Source organism: Hippopotamus amphibius, chromosome 1 (genome assembly GCF_030028045.1).
Source record: "Hippopotamus amphibius kiboko isolate mHipAmp2 chromosome 1, mHipAmp2.hap2, whole genome shotgun sequence".
Taxonomy (NCBI): Eukaryota; Metazoa; Chordata; class Mammalia; order Artiodactyla; family Hippopotamidae; genus Hippopotamus; species Hippopotamus amphibius.
In genome coordinates, this window is record NC_080186.1 from 215,448,356 (window position 1) to 215,476,309 (window position 27,954).

Consider the following 27,954-nt stretch of genomic DNA (forward strand, 5'->3'; position numbering starts at 1 on the left):
TTGTTTTCCTCTGACTTGTTATTTTATAGGTATGGTGTACTATAATTTAAATATCTACTTTATCTGCACTGATGCTAAAACTGGATTCATCTTAAAGTTGTATAAAATATAGGAGTGTTGATAAAGTGTGATAGAATTTTAATTACAGATGCTTAGTTACCACTAATTTAAATGAGTTGAAAATATTATCAAAGTGCTTAATGTCAGTGTCATTTTATTTTGTTTTATATCTATTTGAAGAGATTACATCATCTTTTCTAATTCAGTTTTTTTAAAAGAATATAAGACAAATAGAGCTTAATGAAAAAATGATAGGTTGAAAACCAGTTGGCATAACTACCCCTCGTATAATTGTCCTGTTACACACATCTGTGAAAGTAAATTTGGTTTATAAATTGTTTCTTTTTTTATAAATTGTTTCTGATTATTATTGAAGATCTTATGTGTGTATACAAAGATGGTCTAGATTTATTTTTATAAATGGAGAAAACAAATGTATTATCTGAAAATGAAATTGTTGGCCTTTCAAATAACATATGCAACTGTTTTAAAAATGAGAAAATTTGAACTGCTGTTTAAAATGTTTGGAAACATTTAAAAAGTTTTAAAAATATTTGTGAACTCTTGGAATAACATGGGCACTTATATTCTTATTCATACATAATGTGATCAGTTACTGTTTATAATCGTAAGTAGTATTGTCTAGTTTTTAAATTTCATGTATCTTCAGGTTTTTAAGATATGCAGTATCTATTACTACAGTGTCTTTAGAGTACTTCCTTATTACTACAGCATATGAAATAAATGAGTGGTTTAAGTTGCATAGGCCATAGTAGCTAAAGGAACTTGCAGTGCCTGGAGAATGAAATTTCATATAGAATAGACTACATGTATTTTTTTTTAAAGACCATTCTCAATTTTCCATTTATAGGACTTCCAGTTAGAAAGAAAAAGTAGTCTAATAGAGTAAATCAAAAGGTTAGGAAATTAAAAGTTAGTTTCTCACAGTGTTGAGGCTAGATATTTAGCCTATTTTACCATAATAAAAAATGCCACCCTATCCCCCACGATTGTGCTGTTTTGGATATTTAAATGAGTAATATTTGTTAATGAATATTTAGAGATCCTAGATGACAAGCTTCCTGTACTAATTCATTCATTAACTCTAGTTAAGGCACCAATTTTAAAGTGGTTGTGTTTTCTATTGAAGTTATCTTACTTTAAAATTACCTTTTTAAAAAAAATTGCATTCCTTTATAGAATTTGGCCTAAGAACCATTGAGTATTTATTAGCATTCAAATACCATATCTAAGTTGGAAAAATAAACTTGTATTAGGAAAAATTGAATTAGATTTTTTAAAAATTTTGTCAGATATAATAGTTACTATATATTTTTTCTAAACAAATATTTTGCTGATATTATAAGGTGGTGTGGCCAGCTTCTTTCTACTAAAATGTGAATTCAGTTATAAACAAAATTTAAAAAGTGATAGACTAATGTTCACTGTCATTTATTTAATATTAATTACACTAACATACTAGTATTACTAGTATGTTCTACTAGTAATATATACTAATATTGATGAAGTGTTATTGTTGCCACATTAAGATTTATTTAAAAATTAATTATATTATTTAAATTGGTAATATGACATTTTATTAACTTCTATAAATTGGCAATTTTGAATAGAATATTTCTATATTTATTATAGGGTAAAAATACACAAAGAAATTTAGAAATAGAAATTTACCAAATACTATAGTCAGAATTTTGAGTATTACCTGTCTTTCATTTTGGATTCCAAGTCGTTCTCTGCAATATGGTTAACTGGATCTTAATAGGTAAGTTGAAAAAGTGTTCTGCTCAAATTAATTTGAGAAGGGCTGAGTTAAAGTTTAACATGTTTCTTTAATGTAAGATTACTCAAAAGCTTTCACATTGTAAATCTTTAAGAGGGGGATAGAGTATGCAATATTTCTCAAGCTTTGGTGGAAACCTTTTTTCTTTTCATTGTAACTCTTAATATCTCTTGGAACAGCTGTTCCTTTTTTTTAATGTGAAAAGAAACAATTGTTGCCACATTTGAAAAATGGCAATTTGGTTCTATTTACATGATCAGTTAAAGGATAGATTTTCTCCCCTACATATAAACAAGTTTGAGCCTACTGCTATGTCTTTCTTTAACCCCAAGTGCTGTAGTTATTACTTGGATTTTTTAGGTTGACCAGAGAAAAGGATGTTTGTCATAGATATATTCATATGTAATATGGTAGTCTGTCCACAGAATCGGGATCCCGAAAGATTCTATCAAATAACTCATCTGAAAAAGGCCAGGAAGACTGTGTAGAACAGCTTGCAAAAAGTTGTGACATTCTTAAAATGTTATGAAATAGATTGATTATATATTCTTCTGTTTTTGTGAGATAAAGTTAGAGGTTTTTCATGTTTTTACTTGCTAACACATATTCGTGGGACAAGAGCTAAAGGTGGAATGCCTCCAGTTGTGAAATGCAGCATTTTTTTTTTCATGGATTCAATATATATATATATTTTTGGGGGGGGGGGGGCTACACCAAGTTCAATCATCTGTTTTTATACACATACCCCCGTATTCCCTCCCTCCCTCGAGTCCCCCCCCCCACCCTCCCTCGAGTCCCCCCCATCCTCCCCATCCCAGTCCTCTAAGGCTTCTTCCATCCTCGAGTTGAACTCCCTTTGTTATACAACTTCCCACTGGCTATCTGTTTTACAGTTGGTAGTATATATATGTCTGAAAACAGGTTTACTGACAAATTCAAAGAATCAGGCTATAAAAATGACTATTTTATTCTTCGCAAAGAAATGAAGAATAAAACAGTGGAGTTTTAGAGATAATACAAACTTTTTAAAAACTGCTGACTATAATTAATATGATACAGAGAAGAAAGATTAGGAGAGTCCTTGGAAATCACTAAACTAACCTTATAATAATTAAGAACATTTTACTGTTGAAAATTCAAACAGATTTGCTAGTTATTAAAATTGTGTCAAATACAGCCCTATATCAAGTACCATTACCAAATATTACTTAGAAGTAGTGTTTAAGCAGTTAAAACCTTAGAAATTTGACTTAATTTTTAAAAAATGCTTTGTATGTGGTAAAATACAAAATAAATATGCATTGAAAGTGGAACCTTTAACATATACCAGATTATACTATATATATACCTTTAGATAAGAATATAGTATGAAATATATATATGTAGTATGAAATATAGTATGAAATATAGGAATATAGTATGAAAGTTATTTTCAACTCTTACGTTTTTCTGAATGGAAATTATTAACAGTCAATGATTATTTTGTCATTCTTCTGTACAAAGGACTTAAACAGGACCTCAATATCAGTAATATAAAAATAGAAGAAATCTTCATAGGTTTCTTTTTGAACCATTGTGACCTAATGAACAAATCTTAGTACAACAAACTGAATAAACACATTACATATCAAAGTACCTTTGTATAATGCTAATAATCCCAAAGCCATGAGTTCTTCTCTGGACCCTAGGGCTATACAGCTGAAAAACCTCAGATTTGGCTCCCAGATTTTCTCATCAGTAATTCCAGGAATAACCTGAGTTACTGAATCACCAAGAATAATTACTATAGTAAAATATCATTAAATTGGGCTTATTTTATAATTTGATAAAATTCAGATATCCTAACTGATGTTAACTTTTATTATCTATGAGAAGTGACAGTCATCAGTCAGCTAAGTCATTTGCATCAAATGATATTTTCTTTGCCCATTTTAGTTACGATAACCTATATTAGTTTGGAATAACTATATAGTCCATAATCTATCTGAATATTTTAGGCAAACTAAAGTATTTCACAGAATAGAGTGATGGTGTTGGATATTCCTTTGCTATTACTCTGGTTTCACAGGGTCCTTCTTCAGATGCTGCCTTAAATCCCTTTTGGATCTAAATTGTGTATAACAATTTTGGAAGTAAATTGTCAATAATAATAATAGTACAGATACAGTTCATCCAATGCAGTACTGTGTATCTACCACGTTTTAGGTTTTCTTCTTTTAATGCACTTAAGATTGAATTGGCCGGTTTTGGTTTTTTTAGTAATTGCATCACATTCTTGGCTCATATTGAGCTTGCAGACAACTTAGGTCTTTTTCCCTGAATGGCTCACAAGGCAGGCCTGCTTTATCCTGTATTTGTGTGATTCCAGTGTTGACAGCTCAGACTGGGGAAAAGGGTATAGTTTTAGAGTGAGATGATGATAAGCTCAGTTTTCAACCTGCTTCCGTTACTTGCTTGTGGTATGTCTAAATAGAGATGTTATAAAGACAGAGATATGGGTCTGGATAAAAGATAAAAAATCAAATGTACAGAGGTATTTGTGATTTGAGGTACTGATTAAAATTGTCAGAGTGTTTTGTATGGAGATGAAGCAGCTGTGGGAGGTGCTATTGCTTTCTCATACAAACTCAAGCAGAAGCTATCCACAATAGTGACTTCATAGCCCTTTTATTATTAGTACACACTTTTCAGTCTCACTGACCTTTAAGGGACTAGTTTAGAGGATTAATGAAATAATTAGTTTTACATTTGTGTTTTTGAATTATTAATTCCTAAGACTTACTAATTAATCATCAAGATTCACAATATTGCACAAAAAATAGTGATATTGATTTTGTATTTGGTATGCATTAATTTAGCTGTTTACAAAATGTCTTGTTTATTAAAAGTAATTAAAGCATATATTTTGCTTGAGCAGTGACTATAACTTGAACCATCTTCTATTTAATGGATTAATTAATGGGTACAGGAAGATGATAAGGTAACAAATACCATCAAACTAAACATTAAACTTTTCATTTAGGATAACACAAGAAATTGACAAGTTGTTGCTTCCAGTGGTGGGACTGAGTGGCTCAGGGCAGGGGGTGTGGGCATTGGGTTGCTTTTCACTTTATAGTCTTTTAGTGTGATTCAGGTTTTGAACCATGGGATGAGTTTATATTTGGAACAGGTAAAGAACTTTAAAATTTGAAACTCATTTACTTTAAACATGAGATAGTATGATGTTTAAAAAAGTATTGACACTTGAAGTTAGAAGTCATAATTTCAAATCCTGATTTCACCATTTCCTGGCCAGCTGGGCTTAGATGAATCATTTCAACTCTTTGAAAATGGGCATGGTGATAACTGCCCTGATTACCACTCAGGGTCATTGTGAGTTCATTTAGTAAACGAATCTGTGAGGTACACACTGACACAGGTGCTGATAGGAGACACATTTCCAGTCCTCAGGGCATCTACTTTCAAGTGTAGAAGTAGACAAAATTATAACTTATGTTTAACTTATAATTTCTATGATGGAGTTAATATGCTATAAAAATTCATAAGAAAGATCCATAGTGGCAGCTTGGGGAGTGGTAAGGTAGGGGTTAGAGTGGTCCTTATGGAAGACAAGAACATTTGAGTTAGGTTTTGAAGAATGTGTTGGGGGGATGTGGGGGAGAGGATGAGAAAGGGAGAAGGCATTCCTCCCAGAACAACCAACATTTCTAGTCCCATTTCATTTTATGTGTGTTTGTGTGTAGCACATTTTTGTTTTATTTATTTTGTTAAGACAGGGTGCTGTAGCAGGTTCTTCCTTAACTTTGCTAACCCCCAAAATCTTGACTATGATTATTAGTTGAAATTTGGAAATAGTGGAAAATCTTACTTGGGACTTTATAGTGATCACAAAAGAATTAGTAGAGAATGACTAAAACTCACTGAATTTTAAGTTATACGTTTTACTATATAGACCATAAACACTAAATCATTGGATTCTGATGTCAACCTCCAATTATTCTCCCTAAGGAACTAGTGAGAATTCTTAGTTAGGGCAACTAAAGCAATAAGCCTGTAATTTGCAATTCACTTGGAGTTTCCCAATTGAGTAGATTTTTTTTCCTGTATCTTTCTTGGTATTTTGTCCCTATATACTTTTGTAAAGACATTATTTTTTCTGTGTGTCTGTGGTCTCATTACTAAACCCTTAGTCTTCAAAAGCCTAAAATTTACTCTAAGTACAGTCTTTCATCTGATTTTCTATAAACTGCTTTTTTCCAATATGTTTAGCAGAAAACTTTGTACCTGCTTCACTTGTTAATTCAAATAGCTTCTTTCCCTAAGCTTAATTACTTTTTTCATCTTCACTAGGGAAGATAGAAATTTTAAATCGGTTTGACAGTAAGTTATGGAGTGCCAAGTTGTAAGTAGGTATACTTTCTCTGGTACCATATTGTTTCCTTTATAGAGCCACTAAACATCTTTCCCCTATAATAGTTTATAGACATTAATATTTAACTACTTAATTCTCACTCTCCTGTAAGTTATAGTTTAGGGGCATTGATATTTTACTATTTAATATTTAACATCCAATATCCTGTAAGTTATAAAAGTACTTTATAAATTGAAAATACGATATAGATAGAAGATAGTATTAATTATTATGGATATTAGCCTCCAGTAAACAACATGATTATTAAAAATAAACACAGATTTTTAAAGTTTTATGCTGGTTTAGTTTAGTTTTTTTGTTTGTTTCTTTGTGCTTTTTTGTTTTGTTTTGTTTTGTTTTTTTTGGCTACACCATGCGGCTTTCAGGATCTCAATTCTCCAACCAGGGACTGAACCCAGGCCATGGCAGTGAAAACCCGGAATCCTAACCACTAGGGCACCAGGGATTTTGCAAAAATTCATGTGAAATATTTCTTAGTACAGTGGAAACATAAAATTGGTTATTGTATAGGTAATTTCCTATTTATATTATATTTGTTTGTGGGAAGAAAAAAGATGAGGTATCTTAATTTCTAAGTGATTTATCACTTAGTTTAGAACAAATTAGTCTAAGAAAGCATTATTTCTATACCTGCAGAACAGTCTTCTATTGTTAATGACTATCATTTCAGATGCTTTTAGGTTCAAAGAAATAATAATAGAAAATCAAACTGGTGCTTTAACTATAAGGATGTTTATTATCTTATACAATAGGAAATCTGGAGGTAGGTTGCATTCAGAGTTGGTTAAATCAGTAGTTTAATACCATCATCAAAGAGTCCAGTTCTCTGACATCCCAGAGTGACTGGTCCTTTCAGGCTGGATCTCCTCATGAACCCGAGGTGGCAGGTGTCACACACAGGTGACGATGTCTAAGGGAGAAAAGAGAATTATACCTGCTTATATCACATTTAGGAATAATGACTAACTTCTCAGAAGCTCCCAGCAAAAGCTACTTTAAAAATGCAAATTGAATATTTCAAACAAGTGGGGAAAGAGATATTTTGCTCATAGGTCTGTTATAAAAGTTGAAAACGAATAGATTATAAATATGTATCATTTAAAATATGGTATATATAGGATTACATTTCTTTCTCAGTGGATCCCATGTTACGAAAAGGATAATATTCTTATAAATCCAGGTTAAGTCAGTTTTCTTTTTCATCAGTTGCTTCATATTACAGCCATAACTGTGTCAGGGGGTGGGGTTTGGAGGGGGCTACTTTTCCTGGAGTTTCTAATTGTCTTTCATTTTTTTATATTGAGGGAAAAAAACATATAAATGATTTCTACCTTCTTACTCATTCTTCTTAAAGATATGCGTGTAAGACTCCACGCTAAGATTCTTATTTAGATTGATTGTTTTCCAGGCCTACAACATGGTTAATACTGTGATTTTTTTTTTCCCTTTATTAGACTGTTGCGTTACATTGACCATGATTTCTTTTCTTGATATTCATCTTCAGTTTGCTGGAGTGCATTCATAACTAAATTTGTCGGAAAGGGGGCGGAGTAGATAAACTTTTTGAATATTTATACAACAAGAAAAAGTTCACCTGGACTATGACTTCTTTCATCTCTTTTCCACATGACTTACTCTTTCTTTCTGATCTTAACACATAACCCATTTTCAAAGAGGCTTTCCCTGACCGTCCTGTTTTAAGTTGTGAATCCCCTGTATTACCACTCCTTCACTGTGTTTTCTCTTAGAGCACTTTCACAATCTAACATGCTATATATTTTGCTTATTGTCTTTGGTTTACCGCCAAAATGTCATAGGGCAAAGATTTTTGTAGTTTTGTTCACTGGTATATCCTTGGTACATAAAATGTCCGGCATATAGTAGCCCCTCAGTAAATAATTGCTGAATGATTTAGTGAATTTTCCTCTCACTATTATAATTATAAATCCAGGTATTAAATCATTTTCTCTCAGAACTTTGAAGGGATTGCTCCATTGTCTTCTGGTATCTAAGGTTATTAATGTGAAATATAAAACTTTTATAGGTGACCTATTTCTTCTCTTTTTGAAAGCTTTAGTTTTTTTTTTGGATCTCTGGAAATTCTCAACAATGTACATAGATAGACATGAGGTTTTTTCACTGATTCTAGTTGGCACTTAGGAATCACTTTCATATATTCTTTTTTCCATTCTTTTCCATTATAGGGTATTAGAAGATATTGAATATAGTATCCTGTGCTATACAGTAAATCCTTGTTTATTTTATATATGGTAGTATGTCTGTTAACGCCATACTCTTAATTTATCCATGCCCCCAAGAGAAGATTTATTCGTTTTTATTTTTTTCATGAGTGTTCATGGCAGCTTTATTCGTAATAGTCCCCAAGTGGAAACAACCCAAATGTTCAACAGTGAATGGAAATAAGCTGTGGTATATCCACATAAAGAAATAGTACTCAACAGTCCATTCATAAAGAAATGAACTACAGAGACACACTACAACATGGTTGACTCTCTAAGTATTTGTGTTGAGTGAGAGGATCTAGATGAAAAAGAGAATATATTTGAGGAGTCCATGTGTATAGAATTCTAGGAAATGAAAATTAATTTGTAGTTGACAGAAAGCAAATCATTGATTGCCTGAGGATTAGAAAGAGGAGAAGTAGGAAAGGGGGATTACAAAGAGACATGAGAAAATTTGGGGACATAATGGATACATTCATTATGTTGGTTGTGAAATTGGTTTCATGTGTGTATACATATGTAATAATTGTACAATTTAAATGTGTGCAATTTATTGTATGTCAATTATACATCAACAAAGCTATCAAAAATAATTTCAGAAGCTGTAAATCTATCTCTAATTGCATGTAGCCTGAAAAATTTGCATAAGCTATGTCCATCCATAGATACTAATATTCACTTTTGCTGAAACAGAAAATTTATTCTTTAAAGAAAAAACTCTTCCCCTGATTTTTTACTCTATCATTATCTACAACTCCTATTGGTTATCAGGTTTATCTTCTTTTCCCTTGATGTTCATTTTCCTTATTTTTCTCCTTTTAACTTTACATTTCTTTAATGTAGGCTTTGATATGCTTATTAATATTTAAACAGTGAAACCTGGCCTACTGTTTTCTTTGACTAAGATGAAATACCAAAATTGTAGACTAAAATAGGATAGATTGACTTAATATTTGCATTTTGTTTATGACTACTAATAATGAATAAGGTAGCCTATCATATCAGAGGAAGAAGGAAATATTCATCAGTAAATGACCACTAGTTTACTGGAAAGGGATTTAGTCTAATTTCTCCTCAGGCACTGTATATTTTAATATTACCTTATAAGAAAATAATACACATCCATAAAGTTTATGAGTAGGGATGTTCATCACAGTATTATTTACATGGGGATGGCCTAGATGTCTAACAGCATAATACTTTAGTAAGCTGTCAACTGGTATTATGAAATGCTTTGCAGCCACTAACTGCTATATTTTCAAAGAATGCTTAATGACATTGGAAATGATACATTATCCCAATTATTTATTTATTTATTTATTTATTTATTTATATACAGTTGACCCTTGAATAACATGTGTTTGAACTGCAGAGGTCCACTTATACATGGATTTTTTTTAAATAAATATGTACTACAGTATTATTTTTAAGCTATGGTTGGTTGAATTCAAGGATGCAGAACCAGATACAAAAGGTGAACTATAAAGATATGCATGGATTTTCAATTGTGAGGAGGATCAGCACCCTAATCCCTGAGTTATTCAAGGATCAACTGTGTGTATGTGTGTATATAGTATAAATTTTCACACATATATGTTTTAAAAAAAAGACTAGTGATAAATATTCAAAATGTTAATACAGGTTTCATAATGCCTTATATGAAACCTTGGGCCCATGTGTATTTCTGAATTCCAAATTTTTTAGATTTTGGAACAATACTGTATGCATTTACATAATAGCGCCTAGAAAAGTACTCTCTAATCAGCCAAGATCGGGCGCTTTCAGAGTGGTATGGCCATAGACAATACTCTGTAATCAAACACATTCATATTTCTGTAGTGAAATGTGATTGTTCACATTAAGTAAGATACATAAAGTCTGTAAATATTTTCATATCAGTTGAGGTCGAATTTTGCTGCTAAATGAGCTTATGTAAAACTTAATTTTAAATTCCAATTTTTTTTAATGTTTTTGGAATTTTAGAATTATGTCCATTTCCAATCAGTAGTAGGTAATTTGAGCAATGAGATTATGAATGATTTTTAAATTTTGTTCTTTATAGTTTTTCAAACGTTCCTGTACTTCTAGGAGCATATACACACGTATGTTACAGGAAAATATTTTAGTAACAAATTTAAGAACTGTGACTGTATATACTTGAGTTGTTTTCTTATTAAATCTTAGCCTTTTCTAGAGAAAGGGAGAAGAGTCCAGTTCACCCGCAGCTGTTTGTTCATAGACTTAGCAAATACTTATCCAGTCACTATACAATTTTAATAAATGTAGATGACCTTATAAGTTATCAGGGAAATTAATATTTCAAACATAATATACTACCATTTCACACTCTTCTTATTGTCAGAAATTTAGTAACTCATACAATTCCAGTTGTTCACAAGGATGCCAAGGAGAAGTAGGAAACTTCATACACTACAGGTTCAGTATCAATTGATACAACCATTTTGGAAAGCAATTTGATAATATCTAGTAAAGTTGAAGTTGTGTATATACTCTCTAAAAACCTCTTTCATGTCATGTGACTTGTCATCAGTGCATTGATTTATACTGTTTGAAAATGGACCTTTATCAGTTTCTCTTGCATCTTGCCTTAGCATTTTATTTATTGTAATTTTACACGCTGGTATTACTGGGTTCTCACTAAATGTGATTTTTTTTTTTCTTTTGGAGGGGTAGTACATTTGCTATTTAGTAACTTGCTTCCTGAGCGTTTTCACAATATGGCTTTTTTTTTTCAACAAAAACTTTACTTTTGCTTGTTGATATCCTAATAGTCTTGTAAATATTCAGCACCTTTACTTGTCACATGCGATACATAGTTGAGTGTTGTCAATTTTGCTGAGGCCATGACTGCCATTTTCCATGGAATAGGATGACTAGGATTACCGACCAGAATTGTCAGTGGATCTAGGCAATTTATCTCTTTCATTGTGTACTTTATCAAAAATCACTATAGGGGCTTCCTAGGTGGCACAGTGGTTGAGAATCCGCCTGCCAATGCAGGGGACACGGGTTCGATCCCTGCTCCAGGAAGATCCCACATGCTGCGGAGCAACTAAGCCTGTGCGCCACAATTTAAAAAATAAATAAATAAATAAATAAATAAATAAAAATCACTATATTTTTCTTTTTTAAAAAATGTTTATTTATGTATGTATTTATTTATTTATTTGGCAGCACCAGGTCTTATTTGTGGCACACAGGATCTTCGCTGCTGCATGTGAGATCTTTGTTGCAGCATGCGGGATCTTTTTAGTTGCAGCACACAGGATCTAGTTCCCTGACCAGGGATTGAACCCAGGCCCCCTGCATTGGGAGCGCAGAGTCTTAACCACTGGACCACCAGGGAAGTCCCCAAAATCACTGTATTTTTCTTCTCAGATTCTGTGAATCACTTTTGTTCCACTTCAGAATTGTCATATATCTCTTTAAATTGAAAATGTTAAAAGGCAATAGTGAGGGCTTCCCTGGTGGTGCAGTGGTTAAGAATCCGCTGGCCAGTGCAGAGGAGGACACAGGCTCAATCCCTGTTCTGGGAAGATCCCACATGCCAGAGCAACTAAGCCTGTGCACCTACAACTGTTGAACCCACGTGCCACAGCCACTGAAGCACATGCGCCTAGAGCCCATGCTCCTCAACAAGAGAAGCCACAGCAATGAGAAGCCCGCGCACCGCAACGAAGAGTAACCCCCACTGGCCACAAGAATAAGGACGCAGATGCAGAGAATGGACTGAAGAACTCGAGGTTTGGGAGGGGGCGGGGGGTGAAGGGGAAGAAGAGACGAAGCGAGAGAGTAGCACAGACATATATATACTACCAACTATAAAATAGATAGCCAGTGGGAAGTTGTATAACAAAGGGAGTTCAACTCAAGGAGGGAAGATGCCTTAGAGGACTGGGGTGGGGAGGATGGGGGGGACTCGAGGGAGGGTGGGGGGGGAGTCGGAGGGAGGAAATATGGGGATATGTGTATAAAAACAGATGATTGAACCTGGTGTACCCCCCCAAAAAAAAATAATAAATAAAAAAACAAACAAAAAAAACAGATGATTGAACTTGATGTACCCCCCAAAAAATAATAAAGTAAAATTTAAAAAAATAAAATAAAGAGAAAGCCTGCACACAGCATCAAAGACCTGACGCAGCCAATAAATAAATAAATAAATATAAACAAACAAAATTTTTTTAAAAAGGCCTGATGCAGCCAAAAAATAAAAAATGAACAAAATAAACAAAAAAAAGGCAATAGTGAGATTTTTAGACTCAACTTTTTATTCATTCAACAAATGTTGAGTGTCTACTGTGTGTCAACTGCAGATCAGGAATACAGTATAATACAACCTAATCCCACCTTCAAGGAACTTAAGACCTAGCAAGTAAGACTTGGTTTCAGTGTAGTGTGATAAATGCTAAGATAGTTAAGTAGGGATTGGATAGAGTTAAGTAGAGGTCTTCCAAGTCGAGGGTCAGCAACCCTTTTTTGTAAAGGACCAGGTAGTGTATATTTTAGGATTTGTCAACTATATTGTCACAACTACTCATCTCTGCTATCACTGCGTGAAAACAGTTATAGAGGATATATAAGTGAATGTGTTTGGCTGTGTTCCAATAAAACTTTATGGACACTGAAATTTGAATTTCATATGATTTTCACAAGTCACAAAATATTTTTTAAAATATTTTTAGCCACTAAAAAATGTGAAAACCATTTGTAGATCTCAGACCATACAAAGACAAATGGCAGGCCAAATTCAGCTCATTGGCCATAGGTTGCCAACCCTAGGTCTTTGAATTACAGGATATTGTTATATGTGCTTCTGATAGCTTATACAGCCCCAGCTACTTTCATTCACTAGAGGAGTTTAGTAACCTATCATCTTTAGAAATATTGAAAGTCTCATTGCTAATCCCAGTGATTTCTGATTATCCTTGATATTCTGAATAGTAATTGTGATTCTATTAAGACAATAAAAAACAATAATAACTATTGCATTGATGATTTTCTAAACTCAGCACTTACAGGGTCAAGTATAAGGCTTGAGTGTTTGAGAAACAGGGAGTTATATGAATTGAGGCAAAGTGAATAGCAGCACATGCCTCATCTAAAACAGTCAACAGCCACTACTTAGTTCCATCCAGTAGTAGAAATGCAACCCTAATATTCCCCGATGAAAAACATCTAAGAGAAGCCAAAAATCCAGACTTAAATTTCAAAGAAACTTTTAGAGAAATATCTGCAGTGATATGCATTAATGATTTTATTTTGAAATTTTAAATTTCAGGGGATATTTTTATCTTAATACTAAAAATTATTGTTAAAGCAGTTTTAAACTAAGTCAAATGCAAATTTCTATACATGATGTTCACATGTTCAACAGTCAAGTCCAGATTTGAATGTATCCAGTACTTGCAGCTCTCCCCTATAGCTGAATTTATGGTCATAAGGTTTTTTTCTTTTTCTTTTTTTAACAACTTTATTGTGATGTAATTCAAATTACCCTATAAGTCACCCATTTAAAGTCAACAATTTGTTTGTTTTTAGTATATTCACAGAATTGTGCGACTGTCACCACATTTTAGAACATTTTTATTACCCCAAACCCTTTAGCTATTACCCTCCAAATTCCCCCATCCTAGGCAACCTCTAATTTACTTTCTTTCTCTATAGATTTATCTATACTGGATATATCCTATAAATATACAATCATAGAATCATACAATATGTAGCCTTCATGTCTGGTTTCTTTCACTTAGCATAATGTTTTTAAGGTTCATCCAGATTGTAGCATGATTCAGTACTTCATTTCTTTGTATGGCAAGATTGCATTGTATGATATGCCATATATTGTTTGTCCATTCATCAGTTTATGGACTTTTGAGTTGTTTCCACATTTTGCCAATTATGCATGCATAATGTTGCTATTGACATTTAGGTACAAGTTTTCATGTAGACATATGTTTCAAGTTTTCTCTTGAGGATATACTTAGGAATGGAATTTCTGAGATACATAGTTACTCTGTTTAACTTTTATGAGGAATGGCCAAGCTTCCAAAGCAGTTGCACCAATTTACATTTCCACTAGCAGTGTTTGATGGTTTCAGTTTTTCTACATTCTTGTCAACAATGCTTGTTATTATCTTTTTGATTATAAACATCCTAATGGGTGTGAAGTACTATCTCACTGTAGTTTTGATTTGCATTTCCCTGGTACTAATGATGTTGAGCATCTTTCCACGTGCTTACTGGACATTTGTATATCTTCTTTAGAGAAATGTCTATTAAGCTTGCCCATTTTTTAATTGGATTTTTAAAAAATTTTTTTAATTTAATTGAGTTGTGAGAGTTCTTTATATATTCTTGATACAAGGTCCTTATCCAGCATATGATTTGCATATATTTTCTCCCATTCTGTAGTTGTCTTTTCACTTGCCTGATAGCGTCTTTTTTTTTTTTTTTTGGCTGCCCAGACCCTTTGCGGTGAAAGTGCAGAGTTCTAACCGCTAGACCGCCAGGGAATTCCCTGATAGTGTCTTTTGCAGCATAGAATTTTTTATTTATGATGAAGGCCGATTTTTTTTCGGTTGCTTGTGATTTTGGTCTAAAAGCACAAGCACAATCTAAAAAGTCATTGCCAAATCCAAGGTCACCAAGATTTAGCTCTGTGTTTTCTTCTGAAAGTTTTATTATTTTAGCTTTTTGGATCTTTGATCCATTTTGAGTTAATTTTTATGTATGGTGTAAGGAGGGAAAGCGGGTGGAAACCATAGGCTTTTAACCTCAAAAAATCAAACCAAAGGTAAAATGTCTGAAAATGCAAATAACTACACAAAAAAGTGGCAAGAGATACATACATGAAACAAGAATGCCAAAATATTAATTGTTGACTGAGTGATGAGTACGTGGTATTTATTATGCTATTTTCTCTACATTTTTTGTTTGAAAATATCATATAAAATGTTCTTCTAAATATCAATTTATTACAGTTTCTTACTATCATTAATTGCAGTCCTGTCATCTGTATCTTTAGCATGGCTTGGTGTTGGGCTGTTAGTTGTTAGATGGCCATAAGTACAAATTTGGTTATAACTATGAAAATCTTATTTACAATATGAAAAACTGTAAAATCAAGATAACAAATTAAGCTAAAACTTTTTTATCCCAAGGTTTCTTATTTCTTGATTTACCCCCAAATTTATTCTATTTAGAATTTTATGAGCAGTATATTTAAATGTGTTGTATGCAAATTTGTGAAAAGTTTATACATTACTACAGTGTACTTCTCAAACTTGTGTTGAGAGGCTGCTAGCTGTTTTGGAGAATGGTAAGTTGGGGAAAGTTCTTTTTTGCTTCAAGTAAGCTTGCAGTTGAACAAAATTAAACTGATTTTCTTACTACAAGATTTCTCGGGATCCTTTAATATGCAAATACATATCATAAATTTTTAAGATTTGGCAAGCAGTGTTTTCTAAGCTTATTTGACCACTAATATACTATGGAATACTTTGTTTTTTGTTTGTTTTTTAATTAATTTATTTACTTATTTATTTACTTTATTGTCTGTGTTGGGTCTTTTTTGCTGTGCGTGGGCTTTCTTTAGTTGTGGTGAGTGGGGGCTACTCTTCGTTGTGGTGCACGGGCTCCTCATTGCCGTGGCTTCTCTTGTTGTGGAGCACGGGCTCTAGGCACGTGGGCTTCAGTAGTTGCGGCACATGGGCTCAATAGGTGTGGCTCACGGGCTCTAAAGCACAAGCTCAATAGTTGTGGCGCATGGGCTTAGTTGCTCCGCAGCATGTGGGATCTTCCTAGAGCAGGGATCGAACCCGTGTCCCCTGCGGATTGGCAGGCGGATTCTTAACCACTGCGCCACCTAGGAAGCCCTATGGAATACTTTGTAAAACACTGGGCTATATGTTTAAAATCACGTTATGTCCATACATAGACAGTTAAGTAGTTTGTTATCATTTGATTATCATTACCTTGATGGCTGTCATTTCTTTTTTTTTTTTTTTAAGAGAACTTTATTGTTTTTTGCCATGTTGGGTCTTTGTTGCTGTGCGCGGACTTTCTCTAGTTGCGGCGAGCATGTCATTGTGGTGCCTGGGCTTCTCACTGCAGTGGCTTCTCCTGTTGCACAGCATGGGCTCTAGGCATACGGGCTTCAGTAGTTGCAGCACATGGGCTCAGTAGTTATGGCACACAGGCTTACTTGCTTCACGGCATGCGGGATCTTCCAGGACCAGGGATTGAACCCAAATCCCCTGCATTGGCAAGCAGATTCTTAACCACTGCGCCACCAGGGAAGTCCTGACTGTCATTTCTTAAAATTTCTCCTTGTGTCTATCCTTTTCTATTGCTTTTTCTTGTTTCTTTTACTCTTACATGTTTGTCTAACTACTAAGAGTGACCAGATTTTGAACTTGCTATGTTTCTATGTAGGTATAGGTTTGTAAGACTAATAAATATTTTCAGTTAATTATGCCTTTAAAATATAATGTTATGACTTTATATTTATTTGTACTTGTTATTTTAATAGCATTTGAAAACTAGCAAAAGAGCAATGTTTAGAGAATTAAAACTATTAGTTATATTTTGGTATCTTTCTAATTGAATTTTGCTTTATTCCAGAAAATTTAGAAAATACAGCTAAAGAAAAAACTAGCAGACTTTAAAATCATTCAGAATTGTGCCACTCAGATAATTATAAGCACCTATTTTTTTATATAAAAATAACATACATGGGGGAAAAAAATCTGGAACTTTATTGACAGGCATAAAATGAAAGCCTCTCTGTTTACCTCCCAGCTGACCATCCCTATCCCAAATCATTAGGGCTTTTCTCCTCAGGTAACTACAAATAGTAGTTTCCTAGGTATCCTTTATTTGTTTCTTTTTTTTAAAATATAAATTTATTTATTTATTGGCTATGTTGGGTCTTCCTTGCTGCACATGGGCTTTCTCTAGTTGCAGCAAGTGAGGGCTACTCTTCATTGTGGTGAGCAGGCTCCTCATTGCAGTGGCTTCTCTTATTGTGGAGCATGGGCTCTAGGCACTTGGGCTTCAGTAGTTGTGGCACATGGGCTCAATAGTTGTGGCTCACAGGCTCTAGAGCACGGGCTCTAGAGCACAGGCTCAATAGTTGTGGCGCACGGGCTTAGTTTGCTCGGTGGCATGTGGTAACTTCCTGGGGCAGGGATCGAACCTGAGTCCCCTGCATTGGCAGGTGGATTCTTAACCACTGCGCCACCTGGGACATCCCATTATTTGTTTCTTGAGTATCCTTTGTTGTTTGTTTATATCCATGGCAACATAAAATCTATACCTGTTTTTTTATACCTATTTTGTCCTTTGTTTTTTTCACTTTGAGATATTTCAGGATGAGAATTGGAAGGTCACGTATATTCTACTGTAAATAGTGTTAACATTTTGTTATATTTCTTTCCATCTGTGTCACTAGCACAAGATCATGAAGGACAGGATGAACCTTGCTTGTACAACTCAAAATTCCAAACTGGAACATTTTAGTATTTTAATATTTAGTATGTAGTTTATGTGATGATTTAAATCCAAACTTTAAATCCGACTTAAAAGCCTTCCAGGTAGTATGACAAAAGATTTTTTAGATTTGTGAACTTGTGTTAGGTCCTATTAGAATATGAAAGTTAAATCGTCTTTTCAAATATACTTAAAAATCTTCATTGCAAATGATTAAAGGCCATGCTCTAATATTATTTTTAACTTCCATCCCAGTAACATAGGTCTAGAAGTAAGTCAGCAAGCCAAATGGAGAAAGCTAATTTTAATAGGTATGGGACTGTGAAAATATTTTTCTTCTGTTCCTTAGATAATGTGTATATAGGAATATTAGTGTTTTCTTGGACTATACTTTTCTTTTACATTAAAACTTTGATTGGGCTTCCCTGGTGGCGCAGAGGTTAAGAATCCGCCTGCCCTCAGAACGTGAGAAAATATTTGCAAATGAACCAACAGACAAAAGATTAATCTCCATCGAGGTTTGGGAGGGGGTGGGGGGTGAAGGGGAAGCTGAGACGAAGCGAGAGAGTAGCACAGACATATATATACTACCAACTGTAAAATAGATAGCCAGTGGGAAGTTGTTGTATAACAAAGGGAGTTCAACTCGAGGATGGAAGATGCCTTAGAGGACTGGGATGGGGAGGATGGGGGGGGGACTCGAGGGAGGGTGGGGGGGGGAGCCGAGGGAGGGAGGAAATACGGGGATATGTGTATAAAAACAGATGATTGAACTTGGTGTACCCCCCCAAAAAATAATAAATAAATAAATAAAATTTTAAAAAAAGATTAATCTCCAAAATATATAAACAATTCATGCTGCTCAGTATCAAAAAAACAAACAACCCAATCAAAAAATGGGCAGAAGACCTAAATAGGCATTTCTCCAAAGAAGACATACAGATGGCCAAGAGGCACATGAAAAGATGCTCAACATCGCTAAATATTAGAGAAATGCAAATCAAAACTATGAGATATCACCTCACACCTGTTAGAAGAGGCATCATCAGAAAATCTACAAATTATAAATGCTGGAGAGGGTGTGGAGGAAAGGCAACCCTCTTGCACTGTTGGTGGAAATGCCAACTGGTACAGCCACTATAGAGAACAGTATGGAGGTTCCTTAAAAAACTAAAAATAGAGCTACCATATGACCCATCAGTCCCGCTACTGAGCACATACCCAGAGAAAACCATAATTCAAAAAGACACATGCACCCCAATGTTCATTGCAGCACTGTTTACAGTAGCCAGGTCATGGAAGCAACCTAAATGCCTGTCAACAGATGAATGGGTAAAGAAGATGTGGTACATATATATACAATGGAATATCACTCGGCCGTAAAAAGGAACGAAAGTGGGACATTTGTAGAGACATGGATGGACCTAGAGACTGTCATACAGAGTGAAAGAAAGAGAAAAACAAATATAGTATATTAACACATATATGCGAAATCTAGAAGAATGGTACAGATCAACCAGTTTGCAAGGCAGAAATAAAGACCCAGATGTAGAGAACAAACATATGGACACCAAAGGGGGAAAGTGGGTGGGGGTGGGGCTTGGGGTAGGATGAATTGGGATAAGGAAAAAAGTATCAAATTGTACACTTTAAATATATGCAGTTTATTGTATGTCAATTATATCTCAAAAGTCCTTTAAAAATATTTTTAAAAACGCTAATTCAAAAAGATACACATACCTCAAAGTTCATAGCAGCATAATTTATGATAGCCAGCATACGGAAGTAAACTAAGTGTCCATCAACAGATGAATATATATACACACACACACACACACTAAAAAAAAAAAAAAAAAAAAAGAGTAGCCCCTGCTCACCACACCTAGAGAAAGCCCTTCCACAACGAAGACCCAACACAGCCAAAAATTAATTAATTTAAAAAAACTTTGGTTAACGAGAATTAGGGGATATTGCACTATTACGGTTAATTGAATTTTGGTTATCTGAGAAATAATTAGTAGAACTTGGTATTGCTGTGTTCCTTATTGTTGAAAATCTTTCTGATCTCTATCAATACCTTTTCTTGCTTTAGTAATTAAATACTTGTTTGTTTCTAATACTTGTGTGTGAGAGAACCATGTCTAAATTATATATCCCAGTGCCTCACACAAAGAAGGTCAGGCATAAAATTAAGTGCATGGTAAATACTTTTCAAACAATTTTGTTGTTGAAAATAAGTTTTTCTTTGTTTTGGATTTGGCATGCAATATACTGACTTTTTTTTCCCCAGTAAGCTGAGCTTCTACCATTATGTTGTTTCAGGTACATGTGTAAAAGTTTGGATAATATATATCAATTAAAAAAAGACAGTAGAGCCACAAAAGGCCCTGAATAGCCAACAACATGATAGTGGCCCTAAAGAGACAAATAGATCGATGGAACAGAATAGAGAGTCTAGAAATAAACCCACACTTATATGGTCAATTAATCTATGACAAAGGAGACAAGAATATAAAATGTGGAAAAGACAGTGTCTTCAATAAATGATGTTGGGAAACTGGACAGCTACATGCAAAAGAATGAAACTGGACCACTTTTTTACACCATATTGAAAAATAAACTCAAAATGGGTTAAAGACTTAAATGCAAGCCCTGAAATCATAAAACTCCTAGAAGAAGATGTAGGTAGTAACTTCTTTAACATTGGTCTCAGCAGTATTTTTTTTAGCTATGTCTCCTCAGCAACATGGATGGACCTGGAAGATGTTAATGCTAAGTGAAATAAGTCAAACAGAGAAAATACCGCATGATTTCACTTATATATGGACTCTAAAAAATGAAACAAAACAAACCAAAACTTCCCAGACTCATAGATACAGAGAACAAACTGGTAGTTGCCAGAAGGAAGACAGGTCGGGGAGGGGGGGGGGCAGACAAAATAGATGAACAATATTAAGAGATACAACTTTGTCAACTTGAGGATGGATGATGCCTTAGAGGACTGGGATGGGGAGGGTGGGGGGGAGCCGAGGGAGGGAGGGAATACGGGGAGATGGGTATAAATACAGTTGATTGAACTCGGTGTACCTCAAAAAAATAAATAAAATGAAAAAAAATAACATTTTTAAAAATAAAAAGAGAGAGATACAACTTTGTATGGTCACAGATGATGTATGGTTATTGTGATCATTTCATAATGTATAAAATATTAAACCACTATATTGTACACCTGAAACAAATATAATATTATTCATTATAACTCAATTTAAAGAAAATAAAGCAAGCAGTATAGAAATGTTAGTATATAATAGTTTTGAATGTTATTTTTACATTGTAAATACAGTTATTATAATGGAATGTGTTTTTAATTAAAAATTTAAGAATTCCATGCTTTGATTGACTTGCTTTAGGCAGGTATAAAACTTAAGGGCATGAGACTCACACATCTATGGCTAAAGTATTTTTCTTCCCTTCCCTTCTCCCCATCTAGTACATATGCTTTTTAAAGTATGCTATATATTTACATAGTTTCTTTGTTTCTTGTGGTCAGTAGCTAGAGAGAAAGTTAATTCTCTGAAACATTTTTGGTTTATTTATAGACTGGTCAAAGAAAAAATGATGTATGAAAAAGAAGCAAAACAACAAGAAGAAAAGATTGAAAAAATGAAAGCTGAAGATGGTGAAAATTATGCTATTAAAAAGCAGGTAAAATTATGTCTTAAATAATAACAGCTAACATTTACAGAATACCATATTAACAATGTATTAACAGCCCTCTGAGAAAGTCCTACTAAAGGTCCTAGTGAAACCATTTAAAAATAAGGAAACTGAAACACAGGTTAAATAACTAGCCCATGGTCACACAACTGCTAAGTAGCATACCTGGGATTTGAACACAGACATTCTGGCTCTAGAATTTGTACTCTTAACCATTAAGCAGTACTGCCTCTCCAATTTTAAGTATTAAATATAAAAGAGGCCTAATCTTATATTAAATATACTTATGTATTTAAATTTACAAATATTTTCCCCAAACTGTTATGAAGACCACCAAAATTATACACACACACACACATTTTCAGTGGCTACTTCTGATTATTCCTGACAAACTTCCGTCTCTCAGCATTGCGCACACGGCTGTGCTTGGTTTTGGCACTGCTTATCATTCCAGCCTCGTCTCTTGCCAGTCCCTATCTGGACCTCTTAGTTCCTGCCTTTTAGTTTCCTGAACCAGCCATTTCTCCTTTGCCTCTGAGATATTGCATATGTCTGGGGTGTTGTTCCTACCAGTCCCATCTACCCTCTCCTTATTAATTCCTACTCATTCTTTAAACCTTCCCTACACTCTACCCAAACACTGAGTTAGATGCTCTGTGGTTCCATAATACCTTATTAATTCTCATCATAGCATTTAATTTAAATTCACTCTTGGTTGACACTTGTTTTTAATTCCTTGAGAAAATAAAAGCTGTGAAGGGAATTTATATTCCCACCACAAAATCTGTCAGTCTACCTGCATCTGTACCCAGCACTACCCACCTCTTGTTAGAGTGGATTATGTGCCTTAGCACTTGTTACAGCCATCAGGGACATTGTTATCGCTTCTTTGTCCGCATTTTATGTAACCTCAACAGCATTTGACACAAGTAACCACTCTCTCCTTGGAATGCTCTTTTGTATTGGCGTCTTTGATAAAATGGTCTCCTGGTTTCACTGCCATTATTTCTCAGTCTCGTCTCCTTTGCTGAAACTCTCCTCTCTCAGCTCTCTCTTTCTCCCCCTCTCCCCCATCTCTCTCTCCCATCTCTCTCTCTCTGTATCTCTCTCTATCTTTATCTATAAAAAAAATTTTTTAACCTAAGTTCTAGCTGCAGTTCCTCTCTAGGTAACTCATACCATCCTATAACGTTAAATACCATCATTATTTCCATTAATTTATTTACACAGCAGATATTTATTGGATGCCTGGTACTTGCCAAATACTGTTCCAGGCACTCTTTTAGACATGGCATTAAAAATAACAACAAAACAGAAAAACCCAGAATTCCTGCTTACTTGGCATTCATTCTGGTGCCAGTATCTCCCAGATTTCTATCTCTGGGCCTGACTACTCCAAGTGTATATCAGTATATTCAGCTGATCACCTGTTTGACATATGTGTTCAAGATAAGGATCTTGGTCTTCCCTCAACCCAGCTCACCTCCCCAAAACAAGAAGCTATTCCTTCTCTTGTCTCCCCCCCTCAGTAAATGGTACCTCTGCTTATTCAGATACCCAGACCAAAACTTATGGGTCTCGTCTTGATCACCAAGTCCTCTTTCTTTTTTCCCTCCATTTCTTTCTCTACTGCCGCTGTCTCCTAGTCCAGTCCACTATCACTTCATGCCTGTACCACTGCAGTAGCCTCTTGGTTGATATCCTCTTTGTCTCTTGATAGTCTTATATTCCTTTCATACCACAGCAGCCAGGTTGATCTCTTTAAAATGTACATGAACTTACTTCTTCCTTTACTTAAAATCCAGTGTCCAGTGCATTTAGAATAAAATCTAGATGACACTAGGTAAGAGTATAACAGAGCTTTTACAGATTATATCTCAAGACTTATTTTTTAAATCAGCTTTATGAACTCACAGTGGTTTTCATCATATAAATTATGTTACAAATGGTAATAATGCACAATTAACCCGGACTTAATTAAGCAAAAATAATCACTTAGAATGGGTTTTTCTGTCAGTAGTTGCTTTCTGTGTTGCAAAAGGAATGCAGTGGCAACTGAAGTGTCTCTTTCTTCAGGCTATCCAAGAAGAGAACTTTCTTATTTTCTTGAGCTTCCAGGAGAGACTGCCCTCCTTTATGTGTGTGTCAGATATTCTTAAATTGAAGGAGAATTTGTAAACAGGTGTGTAGATGTAGTATGTCCCCCAGTGTGTTGACTTTTGTAAACTAACTGCTCTTCATAAGGATTTACATATGGAATGTAACTTTTTGATAAAATTTGTTAAATGCTTTTTTGATATATACTTCCATAAATATTCATATCACTTTTGTACCTCTCACACTTCCAGGTACTCTATTGTTTTCCCACATCTAGTGAGAAACATGATAACACAGTGTATCATTTATTTCACCCAGGTCCTTCTTGGACCCTGTCTGGCTTGTTTTTCCACTTGTGTAGCTAGTGACCTTGTTTAGTTTTTTCTTTGCCCTGTTCTTTTCAATAATGTATTTTAAAATAGTCCTATAGCTAGAATATGAGTTGTAAGTTACATAAATGGAGAATGTGTTTCCTTTCTAAATAAAATTCTACAAATAATGTCACAGATTACCACAGAATCTGTTTGATTTCATTTGTATTTATATATTGATTATCTTTCAGTTAAACTACTACTTGATAGGTAAGGATTAACTCTTTATAGAATCCTGTGTTCTAATTGTTATTTAAAGATTTTAGCCACTTACTGGTTATATCATTGACTACATATGCAGATGTAAAAGGGAAAAAAATTTGTTGAAAAACCCTTTCTGCATTCAGCCATGTTGAAATTCTTTTGTCACGGTGGTCGTGGTTTATAATATGATTTCGTAGATTCATAGTCAGCCTAGTACTTAAATTCAAGAATACCATCCCATATCTAATTACAAAACAATAAATTTTTCTGTTCTCTGCTATTCTCAACCTGTAGTGTATACAGTTGTCAGTTGCAATTTTGTTTCAGAGTCTCATGAAAGCTTGTGTTTAGCCCAGCCTACATGCTTTTCTCAATTCCTTTTCCTAGCTTAGCTGTACTGTAGCCAGTCATTCATATTTTTTCTTATACGCAAGGGGAGTTGCATTGCCAGAAGCACTGCTCTGTTCCTAATTGCCTGCTACTTTAAGGTCAGTAATTGTTTCTTGACATTTTTGCTGAGGCCCCTCATAAGAAATATCAAGGAAGCCAAGTGCCATATCTTATGGGTTCTTTACTGTTCTCCCTGTACTTATTCCTCTTCTGAGCTAAATGCCATCCCCAGTCACCTCTCACTGCCTTGGCTTTTCTCTCACTTTGTTCCATTTTGCTCTGGCTCTCCTAGATCTTCTGGACCAGCCCTGTTTTATAACATACACATTCAGTGCTATCTCTTGGTCCCTATCAAACTTCTTAACCTGAAATTGATTGCCAAAATTGTTCTCTCCTGGATGAGGCCTAATTTTGGTTCTTTTAAAATAAATAACTAGGCAGAAGTTTCAGGACCCTCATAAGCGAAAATACCAGTCAAAGAGTTAATCTATAACACAATATTCAAATGTTGACTAAATATTGATTTTAGCCTTCTACTAATGATATTCCTCTTTTCCTTCATCCCCTGCTTAGGGATGGATGGTTACAGAGGATTTTGCCTTCAGCTGGTGAAGGTATTCTGGGTGTTTTGTTTTGTTTTGTTTTGTTTATGCCTATTCTGAAGCAGAAATGATTGGTAATAATGACAATCAAACATATGTCTGTTATTTTACCTAAGGCATGACTCATCTCTTACTTTCCAGAAGTAATATTAAAAGACAAACCAGTACAATTTTCAACAAAGATTTCTCACAGTATTGTGAAATTTGTCCTTTTGAGAAACATGCACACACATTTTTGTGATTTACTTGAAGCATAAGTTAACATTCACAATTTGATATTTCTTTTCCCTAAAACTGAAGGGGAAGTTTTTTCATTAAATATATGGAAAATAATAGGAGGTTTCAGTTTACAAAGAGGAATTTGACCAAGGCCTCTCACAAGGCTGCAAGAAACACCAGATTTTGTTTATCAGTAATTAAAATTTTATTGTCTCTTGGTACATATAATCAGGTTTATAAATGGTGTTTTATTTATACACTTGCTTTTTTGTTTTGTTACAGATTCACAAGAAATTGCGAAATATTTTCAGGAAAGTCTCATACACCCTTTGCCATTCTTCTTACAATGTAGCATTGTGCATAACTATATTACGGCATCCAAACCATAGAACTGACATTGGTACACCACAGAGCTGATTTATATTTCACTAATTATAAATGTACTCATGGTGTGTGTGTATAATTCTATACAATTCCATCACGAGACTGCCTTGTGCTATCTCTTTATAGCCCCTGTCCTCTCCACCCCTAAAATCCTAAATAATTAACACTCTTTAAAGAATGTTGTGTAACATGGAATGGAATCACACCGTATGTAACCTTTTGAAGTTGACTTTTTCCACTTAGCATAATTTCTTGAGGTCCATCAAAGTCCTTGAGTATACCAATAGTTTGCTCCTTATTATTGCTGAGTAATGTTCCATGGCATGTACATACCACATTTTAACCATTGAAGGACACTTGGATTGTTTCCAGGTTTTGACTGATACAAAAAAGCTGTTATGAACATTCATTTTCAATTTTTACATGAACTTAAGTTTTTACTTTTCTGGGATAAATGCCCAAGCAATTGCTGGGTCATATTAGTACATTTTTTGTTTTAAAAGAAACTACCAAACTCTTTTCTGAGTGGCTGTAACCATTTTACATTCCTACCATTGATGTTTGAATGGTTTGACTTCTCAACATCTTCACCAGCATTTGGTGTTATCACTATTTTTGATTTTAGCATTTAGCCATCACTGACATAAGTATGTAGTGATAGCTGATTGTGCTTTTAGTTTGAATTTCCCTAATAGCCAGTAATGTTGAACATCTAATTTGCTCGTTGCCCATCTGTATATCCTCTTCAGTGAAATGTCTGTTCATGTCTTCTGCCCACTTTCTAATTAGGCATTTTATTTTTTTTAACTTCTGAGTTTTGAGAATTTTTAATATTTTCTAGATAAAAGCCTTCTGTTGGATATATGGTTTGCAAATGTTTTCTTTTTTATCTTTGTTGGATTATAATTGCTTTACAAATGTTGTGTTAGTTTCTGCTCTACAACAAATACAAATCTTTTCTTTTAGTCTGTAATTTGTCTTTTTACCCTCTTAGCACAATCTTTTACTGAGCAATAGTTTTTAACTTTGAGGACATCTCATTTACAGCTAATGCTTCCCATTGTGGGTCATACTTTTGATCTCAAGTCTAAAGCCTCTTTGCCTAGATTTGTCCTGAAGATTTTCGCTTTTTTTTCTAAAAGCTGTGTGTTTTTATGTCTTACATTCAAGGCTTCAATTGATTTTGGGTTAATTTTTATGTAAGATGCAAGGTTTAGTTAAAGGTTTGTTTTTTTTGCCTATGGGTGCCCAGTTGTTCCAGCAACATTTGTTGAAAAGGTATCCTTCCTCCATTGAAATGCTTTTGTACCTTTGTCAGAAACCAGTTGGACTTATTTGTGCAGGTATATTTTGGGGTTCTCTTCTGGGCCATTAATCTGTGTCTGTCCCTTTAACCAGTACCACACAATCTTGATTACTGTAGCTGTATAGTGAACCTTAACATTGGGAAGAAGGAGTCCTCTCAGTTACTTCTTTCCTTTTCTTTCTTTTCTTTCAGAATTGTTTTACCTATTCTAGTTTCTTTGCCTGTCCATAAAAATTTTTAAATAAGCTTGTCTATATCTATAAAACACTTGCTAAGATTTTGATAGAAATTGCATTAAACCTATAAATCAGCTTGGGGAGAATTGATATCTTTATTATGTTGTCTTCCAGTTAGTGAACATTGTAAGTCTCTTCAGTTTATTTAGGTCTGACTTCTTTCATAAGTATTTTGTATACAAATCCTGTACATGTTTTGTTAGATTTAAACCTAAGTATTTCATTTTCTTTGAAGCTGTTGTAAATGGTGTTATTTTTAGTTTCAGTTTCCAATGCTGTATTTGTTGTTAGATATAAAAGTGCAGTCAGTTTTTTGTGTGTTGATCTTTTAACTGGTGACCTTGCTGACCTCCTGTATTAGTTCTGGGAGTTTTTG

The 27,954-nt window shown here is 34.2% G+C and overlaps 1 protein-coding gene across 2 annotated transcripts in view; it reads left to right on the top strand.

The window, feature by feature from the left end:
- TBCA (tubulin folding cofactor A) overlaps positions 1-27,954 on the top strand; it is an 85,929-nt gene that overhangs the window by 49,997 nt on the left and 7,978 nt on the right. Inside the window, exons 1-2 of one of the 2 annotated variants that reach the window (XM_057740647.1) lie at positions 18,326-18,363; positions 21,652-21,757. In XM_057740647.1, coding sequence (XP_057596630.1) covers positions 18,341-18,363; positions 21,652-21,757 — 129 coding nt within the window. In that variant the 5' untranslated portion in view covers positions 18,326-18,340. Of the gene's footprint in view, positions 1-18,325; positions 18,364-21,651; positions 21,758-27,954 lie in introns of those variants that run through there. The other variant, XM_057740637.1, reaches the window with a different exon arrangement.